Source organism: Apus apus, chromosome 6, assembly GCF_020740795.1.
Source record: "Apus apus isolate bApuApu2 chromosome 6, bApuApu2.pri.cur, whole genome shotgun sequence".
NCBI classification, from domain to species: Eukaryota; Metazoa; Chordata; class Aves; order Apodiformes; family Apodidae; genus Apus; species Apus apus.
The window spans coordinates 20924459-20946249 of NC_067287.1; the positions used below are offsets into that span (position 1 = coordinate 20924459).

The 21791-nt window shown below is 36.3% G+C and overlaps 1 protein-coding gene across 1 annotated transcript in view; it reads left to right on the top strand.

Annotated features, from left to right (window-relative positions):
- MYO3B (myosin IIIB) overlaps window positions 1-21791 on the top strand; it is a 168065-nt gene that overhangs the window by 82203 nt on the left and 64071 nt on the right. Inside the window, exons 23-25 of the mRNA XM_051624089.1 lie at window positions 10833-10912; window positions 14946-15023; window positions 16573-16778. Coding sequence (XP_051480049.1) covers window positions 10833-10912; window positions 14946-15023; window positions 16573-16778 — 364 coding nt within the window. The remainder of the gene's footprint in view (window positions 1-10832; window positions 10913-14945; window positions 15024-16572; window positions 16779-21791) is intronic.

Consider the following 21791-nt stretch of genomic DNA (forward strand, 5'->3'; position numbering starts at 1 on the left):
AAATATACTTATCCCCTCTTAACAAATGCTTCTATTTCACAGTAGCAGACTGTGTAGTTTAAAGGGCCAGAAATTAACAGCAGAACATTGAATATACATTTTAAATATTAGTTTATAGTTAAGAGAGTGTAAAATTACTTATATGAGACACTGGAACTTAAACATTCTGGTACTACTTTTGTAGTGTGTACAGCATGTTTTGTCATCTTTCAGTGGAAACTTAGACATGTTTGGCATGTTGTAGAATCTGTTTGCACTTTCTGTGGACCTTTAACCTCAAAACTGAATGAACATATTTTGGTTTAACCTAGCAATTCCTCCAATTGCTTCCATATTTGCCACTTATTTTCTAGAGACACAGCTGTTTGTGCTGAGAATTCTGTATATTCTGAAAAACAGAATTTACTCCAAATAAAAGAGAAGTAGAGCTTTTTTTAAAAAAATGCCACTACTCTAGTTGAATATGCATGTTCCCATTCATATGTAATACATCCTTGTTTGCCTCTAGTTCTCGTTTATCACTGTTGCAGCTAAAGCATCAGATAGAAAAGGAATCACATTATATAGAAAATAAGAGTCCCCTGGTAAGAGAAGGTGGCTTTAATTGCACAAAATTAAGGAAAGTCTCGGTAAATTCACTAGTGGTATCAATGGGGAGTCTGACCATTTGAGTAATTGTCCTGATATTCAGGAATTTTTCCAGAATCACCTTTAATTGATGGCATCATCGGACTGCTTGGGCAAAGCAGCACTGGGGCTTTTTGAGAATGAAGCTCCCTCTTGCACTTCTCTCTTACCTTTTGTTCCCCAGCTGGACAGCTCACGCTGGCAGGTTAGAGAGGTGTGCCAGAGAGGTTAATCTTCTCAGAAAAGCTACAGCACAGCATGATTTTCTACTCTTGAAACAAAATCTCTGCAGACTTTTTACCCTTATATAGGCTCACAGATCTTTAGAGCTTTTGTCAGGGTTACTCTCCTCAGCCTTAGGTCCTGGCTGGAGAGAAGGGGGAGAGATTGCCACCTGGAGGGAGAGAAGGGGAAATCCTCCAGCCTTCCCGCCAGCACAATAGAGACACTGTGGAAACGTCCCTGTCCTGGCTCTGAGGATCTGTAGGGGCTGGGCTTGCCTGCATAGATTACCATTGCCATTACAGCAACATCGTGTCTAATAATTTTGGTAGCACTGGGTATTGCTCACACATTCAGAGGGATAGAGGATCAATCTAATAATTGCTAAGAAACAGTCCTTGTTTATAGTGCCTAGATAATTGAGCATAATCTGTCAAAGAAAAGTGGGCTGAAAGTTTTCACAGCCTTCACTGAACAGTTAGGATAGTGATGTTTTTGACAAAACAAAGAAATTTTTGACAAAACAATTTCCTTCCAAAATAGGAGGAAAATAGATTTCTTTTCAAAATCAAATTAATCATAATTATCCTGCGTAAAGGTCATTTCCCCTCCTCAGTATTGAATTTTAGGCTGTGTTCTTTGTGTTTTTTAGTCTCCAGACCTGCTTACAGCCCTCAGACAAAAAAATATTACAATGTATGTCTCATATGAAAAAACACACAATGAACCAGCAACTACCAGACCTCGTGCTGAGACAGAATGTGGAGAACATGTTTCAGGCTTCTTTATGCACATGAAAGAAGACGAGAACTAGGGCCTTTTGCAAAAGCACTTTAAAGAACTGCTTTTCACCAATGCTTGGTGACAAGAGTACTATCTCAATATTAATTTATGCATAACTTTTATAGCAGCTGATTCCCAACAAAGAGTCAGAAACTGAGAGAAACAAATAGCTTTTCTTGCATTTCAGTCCCATGAACAGATACTACTGGGCATAGAGTGAAATCTTGCCCAGTTGAAATGGTAGGTGTTTTGTTTTCAGTGGAAGCAGGACTTGACCTGTCACAGCTGTCACCATGCACTCCTATTGAGTACAAGCCCTTCCTCTAGCGATAGGTACTGGCATGTCTCTTGGTTTGGTTGTATCATTCTTACATCCCAAAGTATAGAATGTTTCCATTGGGTTTAGCAGACTTTTTTCTTTTAATTCCACACATCACAACAGAGGAAAAGGCTCAAATACAACTTCATTTTACTGATTTATCCTACGATAAAATCTTATTATAGTGGTACTTTTGTGTTAATATTTTTGCCTCCAAGAGATTACAGTAGGCATTCTTAGTCAAATGAATTGGAAACAAAGCCATTGTAATTATAATCTCTCTACTTAGAATTTATATTTTGTAAGAATTTGGGTCAAGTTAATGGAAGCTGTATGTTTTCATACAGGACACAGAGGCTTTCCTACTTCTAACTGGTCCATATGTTAAAAGCATATAAAAGTTAATAGTTTTTGCTTTGCTGCCAGTTTGTTGTGTGCAAAGAGAGGCTTTAAACCACAGCTGTACATCGTCACAATTGTGAACTTTACTGGGTTGCAGATGTGGGACATCAGTGAACTAAATTTAATGTAGCTTAACTGAGTTTGAGAGGTAGAGTGTTGGATTACCTTTTATTTAGTTTTTTAGTTGACCATTTCAGAGTTCAGTGTTTCTTTTTTCTTCACATCCTAAGGTTTTGTGACATAGGACAAATGCGGTACACAAATACTCACAAGACTTGCTTGTAGTAGGATCCAAAACATGTCCTAAAATAGCCCTAAAAATGGAACTCATCTAGAAACAGAAACATCTATCAGATCAAAGTTACGATCTCGGTCCTGCTACGGCTTTATACAAGACATAGCAATTATTTACTGTGGAGAATAAATCCCTATAAATAAAGTCTCAGTGAATCTCTGGAATTGCACAACAGCTGAAAAGGGTCAAGTTAGATTTATCACATTTATGTTTGGTAAAGGTTGTTGTCCAAGCAGTACTCCACTGTTTTAATATGCGACTTCACAGATTACATTGTACTGAAAACTGGCAAAGAGCATAGATTTTTTTTGGCCTCCAAGTGCTTGCAAATTGAACCCGAAAAAAAGTACAAGTGGGCAAGCTTAAGAACAGATCTTGATGAGCTTACTGATTTGATTCATAATAGGCCATTCTCTGTAGAACAAATCTTGATAATAATTTTTCTTTACTTTTCTCTCAGAAGAGTGGAGATATCATTTCAGTTTTCATGTTTCTAGCCTAACTTCTCAATTCTATAATGAACATTATCTCACAGTAGTGAACAATAACTAATCTTAATACTAATTGTATACTAGTTACATTTAAAATGTTTTGATACTGAGGAAGCAAAAGATGTATTACACAGGAGATGTTACTGGTTTTAATATTAACTAGAAGACTGTGGGATCTCACTGCAACAAATACAGAATTTAAAGAGAGAAATATTCAGAGAACATTATGCAGTACTTGTTTTAATGAGTAGTTTACTAGGCTGCTTCTACAGGCAGTATGTGATGCAAGGTCAAACTGTGTCAAAGATGCTCAGTGTGTCACTGGAAGCATTCAGTAGCTCTCAGGATCAAATCCTAGAAAAGCAATTATTTTAAAATTTGCTACTGAGTTTGTAGAGCCAATGTATTTGTTGACTATTGAGATAACCTTGCTGGTTTGAATATCCATAATGTTTTTTGCTGTGTCCTTTGCAAAGAATGTGCTTATATTTCCCACTTTTAAAATAATTGAATTAGGGGTTAACATATCTAAGATATTAATATAGTTGGTGGAAAACAAACCTCTGAGTCTGTGCTGGATTTTGTGTATTTGTTTCAGAGTATTTCATATGCTGAGTTTGCTGTCTTACTGTAATTTTGTACTTCTATCCATTTTCTTTATTCCTTCAGCCTACAACAAATGGCAAAGGTCAGTTCTTTGCTAAACCAGCATTATCTTTTCTCTTGTTTGCGTTGGTCTTATTGCAACCCAACTTGGCTTTTGACGTAGGATAGCATATAACTGAACTGCCTAGGCAGCAGGTCACAGTGTGTGTCAAAGACAGAAAATTAATTTGGTGTTTGTATGAATAGAGATTTGTTTTGTTAAGTATGGAGACACAAATATAAATAAGAATAATGTTTTAAATTACCACAAAAATAACTGATTTTGAGCAGTCTGTGATAATATATTGAAGTCCTGAGCTCCAGAGGAACAACATTCAGTTGAGAAACCTTTGAGACTTGATTAAATTAGTTATCAACATTATTAATGCTTAGATTTAAAAAATAGGGAGGCTTGGGACTTTAATAAGGTTCTGTAAGCATGTTTCATCCTAAATTAAGACTCTTAAAAGACAGCTCTTCTCTTGAAGCATTAAAACCTGGGTTTCACAGTGTTTTTGCCCTGTGTATATTAGGGTCTTAACCACTGAGAAGACTGGTAGTCATAGTGAAGTCAGAGAAAATGTTGCTTCATTTTATTTCATGTGCTTTCAGTGAAAACTTTATACCTAAATTTTTACCACTGAATTCATTGGGAATCTTCGCTGGCTTTAGCAGGATTTTGATCAGAGTGTGTATGTATGGAGCAGCTTCAGCAGCAGGTCCTAAGTGATGGAATATGTACCATAAAGTGGTTTATACATTGTATGGAGAGTGAACATATTCTATAAATACAATCAGTGTGCTGGAAAGCACAGTTCTTGACTTCTCCTGGTTTTCCTGTTTATTCACTGTTCTTGTAGAAATTTGCCCTTTGTCCTTCATCTCTCTAGTTTTCTTCTAATCTCAGTTATAGATGTGGTACAGGAACCAGGAACAATCTGCTTGGGCAGCAGCAAACCTCCTGTTGAGGTGCTGACAACACAGACTGCAATATTCTGTACTGTCTTCTGTTCCCCCGAGAGTTCAAGTTCATGACACAACAGTAGTACACTACCAAAGTTGCTAAGAACCATATCTGAAAGAAATGGCCTGTGTCTTCTGACAATGTATAAATCATAAAAGGCTGAGCCACTCTGTTCTATAATGCAGCAGCTGGGAGACTGACCAGATCAGGCCGTGGCCAGCTAGTCAGCCAACCTCCAGCCAGTTCGTCAGGTCTCCAGATAGTCATGCTGCAGACCTGACTAAGAAAATGCTGGGCATCAAACAGTAGAAGACTCCAGCATTGCTGACGCTATAACTTCTAATTGCTTTTTCCAAACCATTTTGCACTTTTTTCTTTTTTGTCTAGATGCAGCTTCAGATAGTGAGCTCTCAGTTGCACTTCATGTGCCACTCCTATTTTTAATACTGTGTTTGGACAGAGGTGCCCAACCTATGCCCACCTGGCTGTGGCCACATAAAGAGTTTGTCCAGCAGGCACTCCACGTCCCCTTGCACACCCTCTTATCCAGCACCAGGTGTCCATCACTTGTCCTGTGCCTGGGAACCTGTCCATCGCGTGACCAGGCTGTACCTCATGTACTTTGCCTGCTGTCTGTAAGTTGGATCATGCCGTGGGACTATGATATTCCGAGAATCGCATAAGGTTTGTTTGTGTATCCTATGATCACGTATGTGCCTGTGATATTTCAGGGAATGTCTCCATTTCAGAGAACACACTCCCAATCAAGTAGATGGCTACACGTCTGATTCAATTCAGCTGGTAAATTGGCCATGTTGCTTAAAGTAGCCATTAATACTCAAGGTTGTGTTTTAAAAACATCTTGGGCACTAACGCTAATTAATTATAAACCATAATCTGTTCTTGTTTACAACCTAAGTGTAACTAAAAGCTAAGACCTTTCTTACTGAGATTATACATTTACATACTTGGAATATAGTAGGCAGTTTGTCTTTCATTTAGTCTCATTTGCTCTGAGCATCTTTCTTCCCTTGCATTCTACAAGTCTACTAACCTATTGTGTTAAAACAATATTTAAACATAGCAGTGATGATGCTTACAAGCAAAGTTTTATTTGCTGTATGTTTGCCACAGCAAGTTTTATTGTTGCTGTGTGTTTGCCAATAGGTTCCTTACTTATGTGGAAGTGACCACGGAAGTGTCTGTGATGTATGTGGAAGAAAGCATAGCAAAGAAACCTATAAAGAAACCTCTAGTCTAACTAAGAATCAGGATTAGAATTTGTCAGATCTCTATGGTATAGTTTTTTTGTTTCAAATAATCTGGGCCAAAAGTGCAACTTTTTTGCACCTGAAGCAATTACTTGTAATTAAATTATTCCCAAGTGGGCATCATAATCTGTAAGTTTTCATGGTTATCAGATTCTGTTTTGCAATATAGATCTGATTTTGAAAATGTTATTTCCCTTTTTTTATTTACTTATTCTGAACAGGAAGTAAAATTATTCCCTTCTCAGATTAATGAGCTGTGGAAGTGTGTATATTGATAGTTGTATTCTACAGACAGTATTTTATAAAAGTATTTTTATGTAAAATATGTTGTATATGAGAACATTTTATTCTTAGGTTTTTATTGCATGAGATTAGTTTAAGTTACTTTAGTGACTCAAAAAGAGTTTTGATACTCAGTGATCAGATTCAAATTAGTACCAATAAAAAAAGAACATGTATTCATTTATAGTAGAGCTAAGAAAAGCTTAGTCTTACAGTAGCAGAAGATGAAATTGCATTATGGTGATAAGCAGTCGACTTCTTTAGGCTAGATAAAATGTACTGAAAAGAAGGACAGAGAAGTATCTGTGTATGTCAAAGGCATTGTCTGACTCTACGTATTCTGGAGTGCAAGTGCTTAGCTGTGATTAGAAGTGTCAATGAAATACAAATGCATTTTGGCATTTCTGACCATACTGTATCTACATGGTACTTCGAGTAACCCCTCTTTATCTGGACCAGAAACATAAAAGAAATTAATAAAATATATGAGGATAAGGAACAAGCTTGTACTATGCCCTCTATATAATAGTAATATCCTTGGTACACCTTGTACAGTAAGGTGATACTGTCATTAGGCTCTTTCTCTGTAAGTCATTTGCACTTCACAAACTAAAAGCTGTATTGAAGCTTAATGTAATTCTTACTTGGCATGCTCTTACTTTTGGAGGACTGATCTATGAGGTAATAAATACAATACTAGTATTATTAATACTCACTCGATACTACTTGTAGAACTTATCACCTAAGAGTAATAAAGCACTGGCAAGCTTTAAGTAACATCTCCAGCCAGAGAGTGTACTCTTCCTAATCAGTATGGAAAGCCAACTGCTGAACAAATCATTAATTTGGCCAGATCACACAGTAAGTGCCTTGGATGCAATTGAGAAGACAGGAATGCTGACTAGTCCTTTTTGAGATCTAGAGAGCACTTCCAAAGTCTGAACTGAAAATAAGATAAACCGTTTCTTAGCTTCTTTTTTCTGTGCTTTGTAAATAGTTGAAATACTTTCAAAACTTCTCCTTCTTGCATGATAGAAGAGATACCATACTTTGACAGTATGTTCTCTTCAGCTTAGCTGAAATGAGGCATCAGTGAAGAATATGTTTACAGAGATGTGAGATATCCTGTAGAGCTTCAAGACAAAAGGAGTTTTGCTGAGCATTAGAACAGTGAATTTAGGCAGTGAGTGCATAGATTTTTGTGCTGCTATTTCCCTTTCTGTTGGAAGATCTCTGAGCTTTTTACAGACTTTAATGACTGAAACTTCTCAAAGCATTAATGACATTCCAAACTTTATTAACAGAGAGGAAAAAGAGAAACATCGAGTCTGACTCCCCCACTGACAAAAATGAATCCCAGAGACCATAGTCTCTGATCAGGCAGACACATAGGTAGGAGTCTTAATTTTTCAGATCAGCTGTCCCATTGAACTGAGAAGGAAATGCACATGAATAAAATTAAACATGTACATGTTTAAATGATGAATCCTGATTTTGCCCATTAACTTCTCTTCCCCCCCCCCGATTGCCTTTTCAAAAAAAACCTTAATAAAAATTTGAGGCTTTTAAATAATTTAATTGGTCCATTTTATGGAATTAGATTTAATATAGGTAGTATTTTATTTAAGCCTACATGGATGTCACTTGTAGGTAGTATTTTATTTAAGCCTACATGGATGTCACTTGTATTCTCTGAAGTATAGTAATAGGTGTGAAGCTAGCCTTCGGAAAACACAGTGCAGTCTTTCAACCTTTAACAGGTTTAACCTTTCAAGGAACCCATGGCAGTTTTAACTGTCTGTGTTATTATCTAAAAATGTTTGTTCTTCAAATATTGATGTTCTTCACAAACTGGAATTGCATTTAATTATTTTTGGTGTGTATAGTAATAAATGACCTTGTAAATGAAAATCAAATGCAGGGACAGATACCAAATGTTTACTGACTATAAACACAATGTTAACTCTGGGTGAAACATTTCTTATTATGTAGACTAATACTCAAACCACATTTGTTCTGTTTATTAGTTTTGATGGATTAGACATGTTAAAGATAGGTAGTTACTTTTCTGAACATTAACTACTTGGGATGACTTAATTCACAAAATTTTATTGAAGCATCATATTGTGTTTTATCTGGAAAAGAAAATCCTAATAACATTTTTTCTGTGGATTTCATCTGATGCTACAACTCAGTCTTTAGTAGTTACATAGGAATTCACTTGACACATGAAATAAGCAATAATAATAATAACAACAACAATAATAATAACTATCCATTCCTAGAAGGTAACTAATGAACAAAATCACAATATGTGAAGCTTTTCTTCTTTATGTAGGTACTGACCACTTCGAGTCGGTGGGTTGGTTTTTTTTTGTTTGTGAAGTCATTAGGTTTTTTGATTAAAAATGTATTTATTTGCTTGGTTTGCCAATTCAGTTATGTTTAGTTTTGGTTTTGCATGAGGAACTAAGGGAGAGCTCAGGGATATTAATTATGCACCCCAGAAACCTAATGCCAGCAGTGAGTGTGGTGAACCTTGAGCAAGTATCTAATAATTCTAAATTTTACGTGATTATTAGAGTTTTGTAACTTGTTATAAAATGAAACAAAATTTTAGTACTTTTAAACAAACTGATTTGTTTTTTTTTTCCTTCTGCCAACTCCCCTCTTTTATCCTCAGCTGTGTCTTAAGTTCTTCAGTTTAAGGCTTTCGAGGTTTAGATTTGCTAATCTGATGCCTAGCCAAAAAAAACCTTCCAGGTTGTCTACTTTAGATAAAAAAGGGCAAAAAGTGTAATTTCTAACATACAAAAATATCCAAATTACAGCTAAGAGAAAAATAAATTCACCAGCTATTCTCTCATGACAATCCTAATTTTAACTTTAGAGAGATACATGTACATACCATATGTACCACATATGTATATAGATGTACAAGATTTTCAAAACAGAGTTGCAGTTCTCATTAACCTAAAGCATTTTCAAAAAACATGGATGTGCCTTGTTTTGTGCACTGTGATTTAGATTGTCAGGTAACATATGCTGTTAGATCTGGAAATGACATGACAGTTTTGCAGCATTGTGTCAATCTCAATGCCAGGAGCTTAAAAGATAAATACTTTTAAAATTAATACAGAATGTCTGAATCATTCCAGAGAATGTCATTGCTGTGTTTGAGTGCTGGCCCCCAGATTTTTTTCAGGGGATTGGTATTTTTATTGTTTGGAGGAAAGTAAGAGCAAATGTTCATCTCAGTGTTATGTGGACACTGAGTTTGCTCTGCTCCCTGGTGGAATAATTACCAGCAATTAACTGTTCTTGGTTTGTGTTTTTCCCATCCTGCCTCCTTACCAGTTATGTAATATATAGTTCAGGAAAACTCTGAAGACTGTCTAGAGATACTGGCTTTCTGTAAAGCGAATAGCTAAATGCTGGAGTTGATGCAAACAAGGCACTTAGCATGTGAAAGAAGTGTTAACACTTTATTTACATTTAAATTAAAATGGACACTTATTTATGTGTTCTGGTTCTGAAAGGTGTGTGGTACATCTGCAGAGGCCTATTGTTTATTCATGCTGTAAATCCTTTGAAATGTGTTAAAATGCTTCCCACTCATTATAAAAATCCTGCCACCCATGGATTAGGGCTTTGATGTCACCAATCCTGCTTCAAAGGGTTCTTTCAATGCTATTAATCACAGTTTAGCCTCTGAAGATATAGCCAGAGAAAACATTTGGACATCTTGTGCGAGACTTGCTAAAACTTTGAAATACACAGAGTGTCTTGCATATGCACAGTCCTGTATCACTTCCTCTGTCTTCTCTGAGGCTTTATTTTGAAAAGCTATTTTGTGATGACTTTGGCTTTCTGCAAGTACAGAGAAAAAAGTTCAGGACAGATCATACTGTACGTTTTAAAAAAGGCACTCCTCTTTCAGTTGACACCGTGGTATGTTTTTGCCTAAGGAACTGAGTCAGTGTTTAAAAACCCCAAGGGACAAAAGATTGGGGATTAAGCAGGCCTACATGTCAAAAGGTCAAAAAAAAAAAAAGAAAAGAAAAGAAAAAAAAGAAAGATACCGTCTTATCATTTTCTCATCTCTTTCATTGGTTTGTGAGCTTAGATGCTATCTAAACACTTCAGGATCCACATGATTTCATAGAAACAAGATTGTTTCTGCTGTCTTTTTCTCTTTTAAATCTCTCAATGAGTCACAGAGAAATTGATGACTAGTGATTGAGCTGTATGCCTTTGTGCTGTCAGTTGTTTTCATCAGCTCAGTAGCTAAGGTCAGTGACATACCACCTTATCACTGACTTTTCCCTCTCTTTTAAATAAACACTGCACTCTGTCATGCCTGTGCTGAATGCTCTGCAGACACAATTGGTAATGAGCAGGGTGTGGAACAAGTGTGGTGGTGTCTGCTATTTTTAGTACTATTGTACAAGCCGATTTTCCGCCATATACATTTTCCCTGATAAGCTTCTTGAACAGTTTTTGCAATGTGTTTTTCTTTCGTTTTGTACAGGTAACTTGGCACAGACAAGAGCCAGAGTGACAGCAGCATCTAGGTCTTTGCCTCCACAGCTTAATGCTGGGCGTATCAAGGTTAGTAGTGTTCCCCTTGAAGACAGACAATTGTTCATAAAGTATTACAGCAAGACTATGGACAAGGTGTTTAGCTGATGTAGGTCCATATTGGTAGCCATATTCCTCTTGATTTCAATGGGATCAAGGTTTTCCTCTGCCAAGTTTTGTTTAGAAAGAGATTGAATTAGGTAAATTTGAGCAGTGTATTTAACAGCATGAAAGGCAAAATACAGAAAATATCCATTCCTTTTTTATTCAGCTTGCAAGTGAAAAAACAGGGGACATTTGTGACTGGTAGATGACCAGAAAAGAGCAACTCAGCAAAACTACTGTACTTTAAAAATAAGAACTGTCAAATTCAGACACTGCTGGATTTTGCCATAAAAGTATGTGGCATAATTGCAAAAGGATGGGATAATTTTATAGCAGTTAATAGGATGTGCTGCCAATTGAGTGGAGGAAAAACCCTTGAGCCTCAAGCTGACAGCATGTGCATTCCCTCCCTGCTTCCTAAGTAGTGCTTTTAGAGTTGGCTTAGTTAAGGGTTTGGGGTTTTTTTTGCCTCCAAAGCAAATAATAACAATTTTTAAAAACAAGTGTGGTAAAAGCAGCTGTTCAAAAGTCTGCAGTGTTTTATGTTCTGATTTTTCTATTTCTTTTCATTCTCTCCTGTTGTTAGCAGTTCATGCTTTAATGTTGATACAGTAATTCATGTCACCCAGACATCTGTATCCTTCACTGTACCTGCAAATACAGATGTGGATTTCAGAAATGTATTTCCTCTCTGGTATAAACACTTTCAGTGCTGAAGGACAGATAATGGCCTTTCCCATTGTATTACTTTATATACATTGTCTTCCACATCCAGCTGTATACAGCATAGCTTTCTAAGCATGCATTTTATTGAGCGAGCTGGAATGGAATAGAGCAGTTCCCTTTTAAAGCTTTAATAAACACATTTATATTAAGGAGTTATTACATAGTTTTTACTCACCCTTAGAATTATTAAAGAAGGAGCTAAAAGACATACAGCATTAACCAGAAAACATTAATTGAAACAGAAGAAAAAAAATCTTTCTTACAATTTCATAAAACTTCTACTTAAAACAACTACAGAAAAATATTTTAAATTACTATTTTAAAATTTGGTTAAAAAGCCAAATGTAATAATTTTGTTTGAAAGTTTGTAAATTTTCATTTATTATGTAGGTTTTTTAGCTTTTTTACTTAAGATATTTTTTGTTTTTACAGTATTTCATACCATACCAGCAGCAGGTGTAGTTAGTATGTTAAAGTAATCATTTCCAGTGCCTTCATAAAGTGACATGATGTCATGAGTAATTCTTTTAATATTGTTTCAAAACTATTATAAGCAATTTTTTTTGTGATGAACAGTTTGACTTTTCTAGGTCAAACTGTTTTCCACTGCAGTTGTAATTGTATAAATGTATATTGTACGTCACTACTACTGTCATGTAAGAATATGACTTAAGAGTTGAAATATTCTTCATTTTAATTTTAAAAAGTAGCTAGTGATTTAAAACACGAGATTATATCATTACATTCTTACTATGTTTTATAATTTTCTGACAACCCATATTTACCTGTTTTGCATGTGATTATTGCCCTACAATAAGACTGCATGGCTTCATAGACATACAATATTCTAAATTATCCAGAGACAAAACTTCTGAAAATGCTTACGGGAATATCTCTCTCGCTTCAAGATCTATTGGAATTTTTCTAATGAAAACTTCAAATATTTTTTGTCAAAAAAGACAAAAATATAGATTATAGATTGCACAGATCTGAATTTACAACTCCATCTGGCTTTACCCTGATTTTCCAAGAAAAAGTGTATTACTTTGTGATACTCACTCTGTGAGTGTTTCTGACCATCTGTATTCCTGTGAGTTCACTCCCTTCCCCCCCAAAAAAAACCAAACAAAACAAAACACTTTTGAATGCAGCAGGCTGTAGTAAACCATATTTGACAAAGGGGCAGTCTGAAAAGTTGTAAGATTCTACAGGTTTGGTGAAAATAAGCAGCTGTGAAAGAGGTGCCCAAACTGCCCTACTGCCCAAAAGTTAGAGCATAAGCTGACCCTTTATTGGCCGGCAGATATGCCAGATATGAGTGAGAGATTGTGAGTGCTGAACCTCCAACAACAATAATAACTAAAAATCTCTGCTTTACTGGACAGTCAGGAATCCAGTTTAGATGGTCAAATTCATGGGCATTTGGGCTTCAATACAGTTCTCAAACTACTTGCATTTGCTCTTGATTTAGTGTTCTTTAAGATTAAATTGTCTATCATTTAACATTGAATGTTACCAGTTATTCCGAACTTAGTGTCAGTATTCACTGATAAAGTTTTTGTCTTCTACCTGACCTTTACAAGAGATTTAGATATCAATTTTCAAAAAGCAGTTGCCTTCCAAGATAGTTTTGAAACATTCCTATATCCTTCCCCATGGACATGCCTGTAGTTCTGATTTGTTCATTGATGTTATTTTGTCAGGTAACCTCTAAAGGTATTTGATGTTGTCTGTGCTGATAAGGCATTTTTCCTGGGATATGTTACAGAGTTTTCTGTTAACATGCTTAAAACTAATACCATAAAATGATAGAATGGCTAGGGTTGGAAGGGACCTTAAAGATCATCTAGTTTCAACCCCCCTGCATGGGCAGGGACACCTTCCAGTAGATCAGGTTACTGAAGGCCCCATCCAAACTGGCCTATTAAACTGTGTCTTTTGTTTTTTCTCATGTGTTAGTTTGAGATGCATAGTAATGCATGCACACCACTCTGGGCTAGAATATCACAGATTAAAAAACATGCTGAAATGTTTATGGTCACCCTTACGGAAACCTGTTTCCCTTTGCATCATCTCTATTCTGAATCTTGTCTTCCCAAGTTTTCTGTTGATTTCTTCCCCAACACAAAATCCATTTTCTTGCTCTATTACTGCTTAGTGCTTCATTTCCTTTATATTTTGCATGCAGTCTCCTAAATATCTCCTGAAGGTAAGAGAAACAGTTACTTTATTAAGAGTTGTAATCTTTCAGCAGTTGCTTTTAGTGTTCAGAAGAGTGGTCTGAAGTCAGTGAGTGTTGGAAATTATTGTATGGAGCAAAGTCCAGGAAGTGTAGCACAGGTGCTGACAACAGCATTATCTGGTTTATACAAATGCCGCCTGGTCAGAGCAGATGGTAAACTACCACAAAGCAAGTGAATGCTAAAATGTTGTTAATGCTCTGTGTAAACAGGATGCTGGTTGATTTTTTCTTTAATTTTGTTGAGCTTTTATACAACAACACAATCTGCTTGTGATTGGTAACCATGGTTATACTAATTCATAAATTCTGATTTCATTTTGATAAAAACAGCTGTACTGACAATGTAACTAAAATATACAATGAGCAATATGTTTGCAGTCCACGTATACCCTCTAAATAACTTCTCAAATGCTGAAAAGGGGTATTTGAAGCTGTGAAACTTCAGCATGGTAAGATTGCTGAAATTCTTTGCATCAAAATGGCTATTTAAAGTAATTAATAGTAACCACAACAGCAGAAAGGAAAATACTTACACATTCTGAGATTACCTTCTTTGTTTGAAACTTGTTATCTGACAAAAACATTTTTTCCATACGTGAGCAGAATGAGGCAGCTCAATTTACTTTCTATGATAGCTCTCCTTATATAGAAAATAAGACCTGATGGAGTTTGTTGCAGTGGTGATAAGAGGAATGCTTTTTAGAAATCAGTTCATAAGGTATTGCATCTTGACAGCTGCTTCATTGGCTTGGTGTTATACTAGCATAAAAAAAAGTGTGAAATCATTCGGAACACTTAAAGTTCTCTCTGAAATCAGTGCATGTCCTGCATCTGTTAGAATCTGGCCTTCCTACCCCTGATAAAGTACCCTGAAGCACTCAGACCTGCTGGAATAACCATAACAAAAGCTGAAGCCAGCTCTCCTGGGTGAGGTAGGGTGAGTCTGCAGTGTTACTGGAACAGCTATAACATCTGAGTTTTGTCTTTCAGGTTGACACAATGGAGGTTATGCGACACCCTGAGGAAACAACTAACATGAAGCGGCAAACTATGGCTTCGTATTTTAGGGTACAAAAGTTGAATTGTAAAAAAATGTTGTGGTGATAAGAATAGATATATCAAAAAAAATTGTGGGATTGTGAGATCAAAGAGCGCAATCTTTTTTATTATGTTGTGAGGCCTGCATAGACTCAAATATTTTCTTTTGATAATTTTCTTACTAAAGCTTTCCTTCATACTTTTTTCACAAGCTCAGGCATACCTACTTTTCAAGGTTAAGATTTATTATTTGTGCTAATAAGTAAAAAAAAAATCTGTCTTTTTGAAGTACTGTTAAAAATCACATGGATTGCCATTTATCAGTAGTAATCTTGTCTGGGAGAATGTGTATTCTGCATGCATGTTTAAATCAAACAGGTGAGAAAAAAGCATTGAGAATGTTGGAACTGGAAGATTAGGAGTCAGGGAACCCACATGCTAATCCAAGGCTGTTGGTTAATTGTGGTCATTGCAGAGTGGAAAAGTTTAAAGCAGTTGGTCTTTGGGCTGCACTTGTACCATGCAGAATGGTGAACTTCACAGTGCTGTGCTAGCTTGTGTGGGTCAAGCCTTCGTGCGGGAATACCTGCCTTCTTAGAGAAAGATGATGCATGCTGAGCTGTTGCTGCAGTGTGGAGGTTACAAGGATACACATCTAGACTTATCCAGTAATCCAAGTGTGGATTTAGGGTGCTCTTGCAAAGAACTATGCAGATGTCAGTTGTGTAGGAACTGTAAAAAAATTTTTTTTAAAATGGAGTGGGGAGTGTGAAAGCACAGCATAATACAGATGCAGCCTACAGCAAACCGACCACAGTCAGCTTGGAATTGTATGTGATTTTGATATTGAGTGTATTTAGAATCATAGAGCAGTTTTGGTTGGAAGGGACCTTAAAGACCATCTAGTTCCAACCCCCTTGCCATAGGTAGGGACACCTCCCACTGAACCAGGTTGCTCCAACCTCTGAGCTCCAAGCCTTTAGCACTTCCAGGGAGGGGGCATCCACAGCTTCCTTGGGCAACCTGTTCCAGTGTCTCACAACCCTGATAGTGAAGAATTTATTTCTAATGTCTAGCCTAAATCTACCTGTATCCAGTTTAAAGCCACTACCCCTTTTCCTGTCACTACACATCCTTGTAAAAAGTCCCTCCCCATCTTTCTCCTTCATATGCTGGAAGGCTGCTATAAGGTCTCAAGAGCCTTCTCTTTTCCAGGTGTCAAGCCCAGCTCTCTCAGCCTGTCTTCATAGGACAGGTGCTCCAAACTTCTGATGATCTTTGTGGCCCTCCTCTGGATTTGCTCCAGCAGGTCCTTCTTGTCTTGGAGGCTCAGGAGCTGGACACAGTACTCCAGATGGAGTCTCATGAGAGAAGACTTGAGGGGGACATTCACCTCGCTTGACCTGCTGACCACTCTTATTTTGATACAGCCCAGGATATGGTTGGCTTTCTTGGCTGATTAACATTACAATTAAATATATATTTTAATATATAATTTTACAAATACATGTCTCCTTCTTAAGTAGTTGAATTTCAGGGGTTTTGTCAAGTGTGTGCATCTTTTCTGTTTCCTCCCTAGTATTCCCTCATGGATCTTTTATCCAAAATGGTTGTTGGACAGCCCCACTTTATCCGCTGCATTAAACCTAACGATGATCGAGAAGCTCTGACATTTTCTCATGAGAGAGTTCTGCTGCAGCTCCGGTACACTGGAATTCTGGAAACTGTCAAAATACGTCAAAAAGGGTATTCTCATCGCATCCTCTTTGAAGAGTTTGTGAAAAGGTAAGACTTCTGTAACATGGCTGTTGTTTTAAAACTCATTCAATGAAAGACATTCCATGTTTAAATACAGAAATTTCAACAAACATTAGTTTGTATATTTATGGTCTCATTCTCTAATGAAAGCAGTGACTATCAGATAAAAACTGCAGGAAACTACTGATTTCAGAAATGCTATTGTCTTTATGACGATATGTTTTTATGACCATTATGGGTCTCCTCTAGATTTAAAATACGTTTTGGTGTAGTATTTACTGTTTCCAGACTATAGGATTCATAATTCAGTAATGGAAAAGAAGCAGTACCATTAAGCATCAACTGCTCAACATTAGGAAAAAGCAATAAATAGTTAAATCAAGCATTTAGTGATATTTTCTGAACTGGAGGTTGCTCATCCAAACAATATAGAATTAATGAATGTACTGAAAACAAGTAATTCACATGATGGTAGAGGGAAGGAGCTGGTCACATTTTTGAAAGAGAAAAGACCTAAACAGTTTCACAGGCCATTCTAAAACCCAGAGACTAGGTAAATTTATATGTGTGTAAATCGGTTATTTGGGCTTGCAGATCTGTGGCCCTTTTGTTGAGAGGTGTTGAATGACAAAACCATAGCTTGATAAATCAATTCTGAAAAAATAGGAAAATTTCTGATTTGTAATCTGTTAAGTATGCCAAATGAATATGTAATAGGAAAACACTAGACATGTATATCCCAGGAAGGATAACTAATACATTCATTTGCCCATCAAAGCAATTTCATTTTCAGTTGTAATTTCCCCCCACCTTTTTTTTTTGTGTTACCTGACTAATTTTAGTAAGGTCACAGGATACTAAAGCAGGTTTAACAAAGAGATTAATTTTTGTGATCACTAACTCATCTTTGCAACATCCTGAAGAGGCTGAAGGCAGAATTATTAACCTTAACTTTTATCCAATTTACACATAAGTGAGCTAAGAATAACTCCACTAAAATTAGTGTAAATTGAGAGGAAATTAGGTAGGCCTCCTCATATCAGTAGATTCTTTTCATTCAGAAATGCATTGAATTTGAGTACAATCTTGAAAAGAAATGGTAATAAAAGCAGCACTGACTGTAGCTTTTCATTTATGCGGATAAGAACAAGTCATCTTGTCAGAAACTCCCCAAGTTTTCAGTCCAACTCAATGTAATTTTTTCAGGCAAGAAATTCAACATGACAAGGGTAGTGGGAGTAAGATTTAGCAATTGCCCAACAATGTAGAAGACTTGTGAGTTCAGGATATAAACAGAAGGTGGGAGAGGGCATGTTCTTTCTCCTCTGTTCAATTTTTACCTTTATCTTTAAACAAATTCTATTCTGTTTTGCTCTTGGAAAAAAAATAATAATGCTTAAAAAAACTATCAATGGAACAAGAAACATTTTTCTTCAATTTGCAGCCATGACTAGTCAAGTGTTTTTAGGAACTAAGTAGCTGAATACATAAAAATGTTTGAGAAAACAGGTCAAATGCTAAACAGATTGGCACTTCTTTGTTCAGAATCAAAAAGACATTAGGCAAGTATGAACAAGAGTTTCAAAATGTCAGTAAATTTGAGGATATCAAAGATTTTCTAAGCCAGCAAGTTAATTGGTATTTTGATCCTTTTGAGCAACTTAACAAAATGGATGAGCCAGCACTTTTTCCCCCTTGATGTTATTAAACAAATAGGTGTGCTGCTTATCTGCCTGTTCAATAATGCTGTTTTGTAAACTCTTAGCAGGAAATATGAGGACAAAACAATCAAAGGCAGGGAATAGAACCATTCAGGGTTTATCAGGTGGGAGATAAACAGAAGATAAAACCCTTGTCTAATGTTACTTTTTACTGTCTTCTGTTTTCTTGTAGACCAGATTATTTCAGTGTTGCAAACCTGGAAGTTAGTTTATTGGGTTAAAAAGCAGATGGTGATGAGAGGACATAATTGTAACTCATTCACATGATGGTTCTTCAGCCAAGTATAGAACCATCTGTTTTATGTATACAAATATACATAACATTTTAGTTAAACTAGGAAAATGTAATCTGAGGCCCCTGTAAACACTGTAGACCTGTCAAGTCTTAGGCACTTCATCTCCATTGCCTTGTCTTGCAAGCCAAGCTATCATGTGTCTGTCTTCCATGTTCACTGTGAAGTAGCATGACCCCTTTCTCAGGCTGGAATCCCAGATTTCAGACACAAGTTATTAACCTGATCAGGCAAACCAGATGTGCCTGGCCTGTGGGGCCACAGAGTGATAATGACACAGCTGCTAAGGGAAGTGTGCTTTCTAGCAGGGACTTGCTCTGAAAGTCCCACTAGATGGGAAGTTCCTTGCTGTATGCAAGTACCCTGTTCCCTGGAACTTCGTGTGGCATGACTTGGTGAGCAAATGGGTCTTTACCACATATCCCCCAGCTGTATATACCTTTTACATAATGGGGCATATACTGCACCATGGGTTGAAGGGACTTGAGAGTGTAATGGTGCTAAATGCTGTCAGGCTTTGGAGTACCTCGTAACACATAAAAGTGTGTTAAGAAGTTTTGTACAAGTTTCATATAAGGGTTTTCTTTTTTCTTCTTCTCTGCCCATTTATGTTCTGCATTAAATTTCTTTGTACTGCTTTAGCATGCAGGACACACTTTACTACCAGTGCTACCAACTCCACAGTAGCCAGATGATGTTATTCAGATCATATGCTTATGGCAATACCAGTGCTATTACTGTGACAGTGATCCCAGTGAGGTTGTTTCTGCTTTTTCAGACTCAGAGCAAGCTTGCATAAGGGCACTGTTAGTACAACTGGTACACAGTCTCCGTATGGTCAATGTGATATTTCTCATGACCGTATAATGACCTTTTGACCTTAATGAGTTGCATTGAGTGGAGCTAGGAATTAAAGCTGCTCAAATACTACAGAATCCTGTAAAACATGTTACCTCTGTACCCCAAAAATTCAGTGGTAATAGACTTTTTCATTATTCAAAATCAGGCAAGCACTGAATTAAATGAAAAGTCAACAGGTTTGTTATAGAGACAAGAAATGCTCACTTTTAAAATTATGGATTTTTAATGCAAACTTACTTTTAACACTGAGTCTGCACTGTACCAAAGTCTTTAAGTGATTTCTGGAAACAAAATTGTAACATGCCCCATAGTTTGATCTTACTATTATCCATGGAAACATTTGTTATTTGTTTCAGTGGCTCTAATACTTCATCAGATCTATGTAATGTTCCTACACACCTTAAAGGTGACCTTCCACATACACTTTCTGGGCTCTTCTCAGTCACAGAACACTGATAAACAGTTGCAGGTCGGAGAAGATATAGAACTTCTAGGAATGAGAAGTCTAATAACCCAGTATGAACTGTATATGCAGAATGGATCAAATAATGCCTTTCTGAGTATATCTGTGATTCTATGTTTATCTGATGATTTACAGCACAACTGTTGCATATCTTTAACTGAATTTCAAGAGTATAATGGATTTTTTTTTTCATCTTTCATTCAAAATTTTTATTTCATACTCTCAATATAGAGTCAAATGTAATCCTATGAATTCAGATGTGACAGTTTCTGAAAGAGGTGAGATACAACCAATAAGAGTTAGGAATTTTTGGCAGTTGTTTAACAGTTCTTTCAGTGCTAAAAAACTTTTTTTTTTTTAATTTTCCAACTCCAGAGCTGAGAAGGGACAAACACCTTTTGGAATTTTGAGAATCTCCCTGCTATTGCTGGGGGTCTGGCTAGAAAGGAGTTTGTGCTCTTGCACCTCATGCTTTTCACGTATCATTTACCATTCTCCATCTCAGGCCAGTATATTTTAGTACAAAGCTTTGTTTTAAAGAGAAAAGGGTTAATCATTACTGTGGTGAGTTAATTGTGTAGAATTGATGCTGCCTTTAAGTCTGGAATGCAAAGGGAACTTTAGTAAGAGACACTAGTATAACAGTAAATGGTGTTGTTTAAATGCTGTTTATTGAGTAGTTCCACAGTTCACCCTTTAAGAAGGAGAGAGAAACTGAACCATTTGTTTACAATCAATTTATCTCACCTAAAACCACCAGCACTAAAATGCCTTGGCCATAACCAGATAGTTAATGTATATCATCATTCTGAAGTTTTCCATATCTTAATATACTTGTACATTTAACCTTAACTCTGCATCTCCTAGCTTCGCAGTTGTTGATCTGGGGATAAATTCAACTTTTAAAAAAAGTTGGTTTATGCCTAATGACTATTAACTACAGTTAATCCCATTTTAATGTTGGGGTTTTTTGCGTGGAATGCTGTTCATGTCCATAAGGGATAGTTTGTAGTCTAGTTTAAAAAACACTGGTTAAGTCGTACATAATTCCAGAGCTTAATTAATTCTCAGTTCTTGTGAATGGAAATTAACTTTTCTCTTAATTAGTCTTACTGCTACTGACAATGTGATTAGTCAAGTACTTTTAGAGAATATATAGATAAATATGTGTCATGTGTAGAGAATTTTCAAGCAGGATGCATAACCCAAGAAAATAAAGTATTTTTTGCACAGGTATGTGCATGTTTCTGAAATGACACATGAAGGACTATAAACTTTACTTTTTAAATTAGATATAAAAGTATTGGCTTAACATAGAAGAGCACTGAACTGTTTGAGACCACTGCATTTTCTGCTAGAATAACAAATGCAAATATGGAAATAAAAAAGTAGAGTTGTGAATTTTTTGTCTCACCTGGAAGAAAATGTGATTTCTAGCTCTACTTCTCTGATAATAAGTATCTGAATTTTTCTCTTGGTGAAATGTTGTGCGTAGAGGTCACTCTGGCTGTGATCTCTGTACAGTAGATTTGCATAAGTATAATAGAGATGAAATTAGGCAAATAAATCAAAACGAACAGTTGTAGTTTTGCATATACCCCAAAGTTTTGGGTGCATGGCCCAAAAAACTCCATGGATTTGAGATTTAGAATACTAATCTAGAGGCTCTTTACTGTACAGAATGCAAACTACAAAAAAAGTT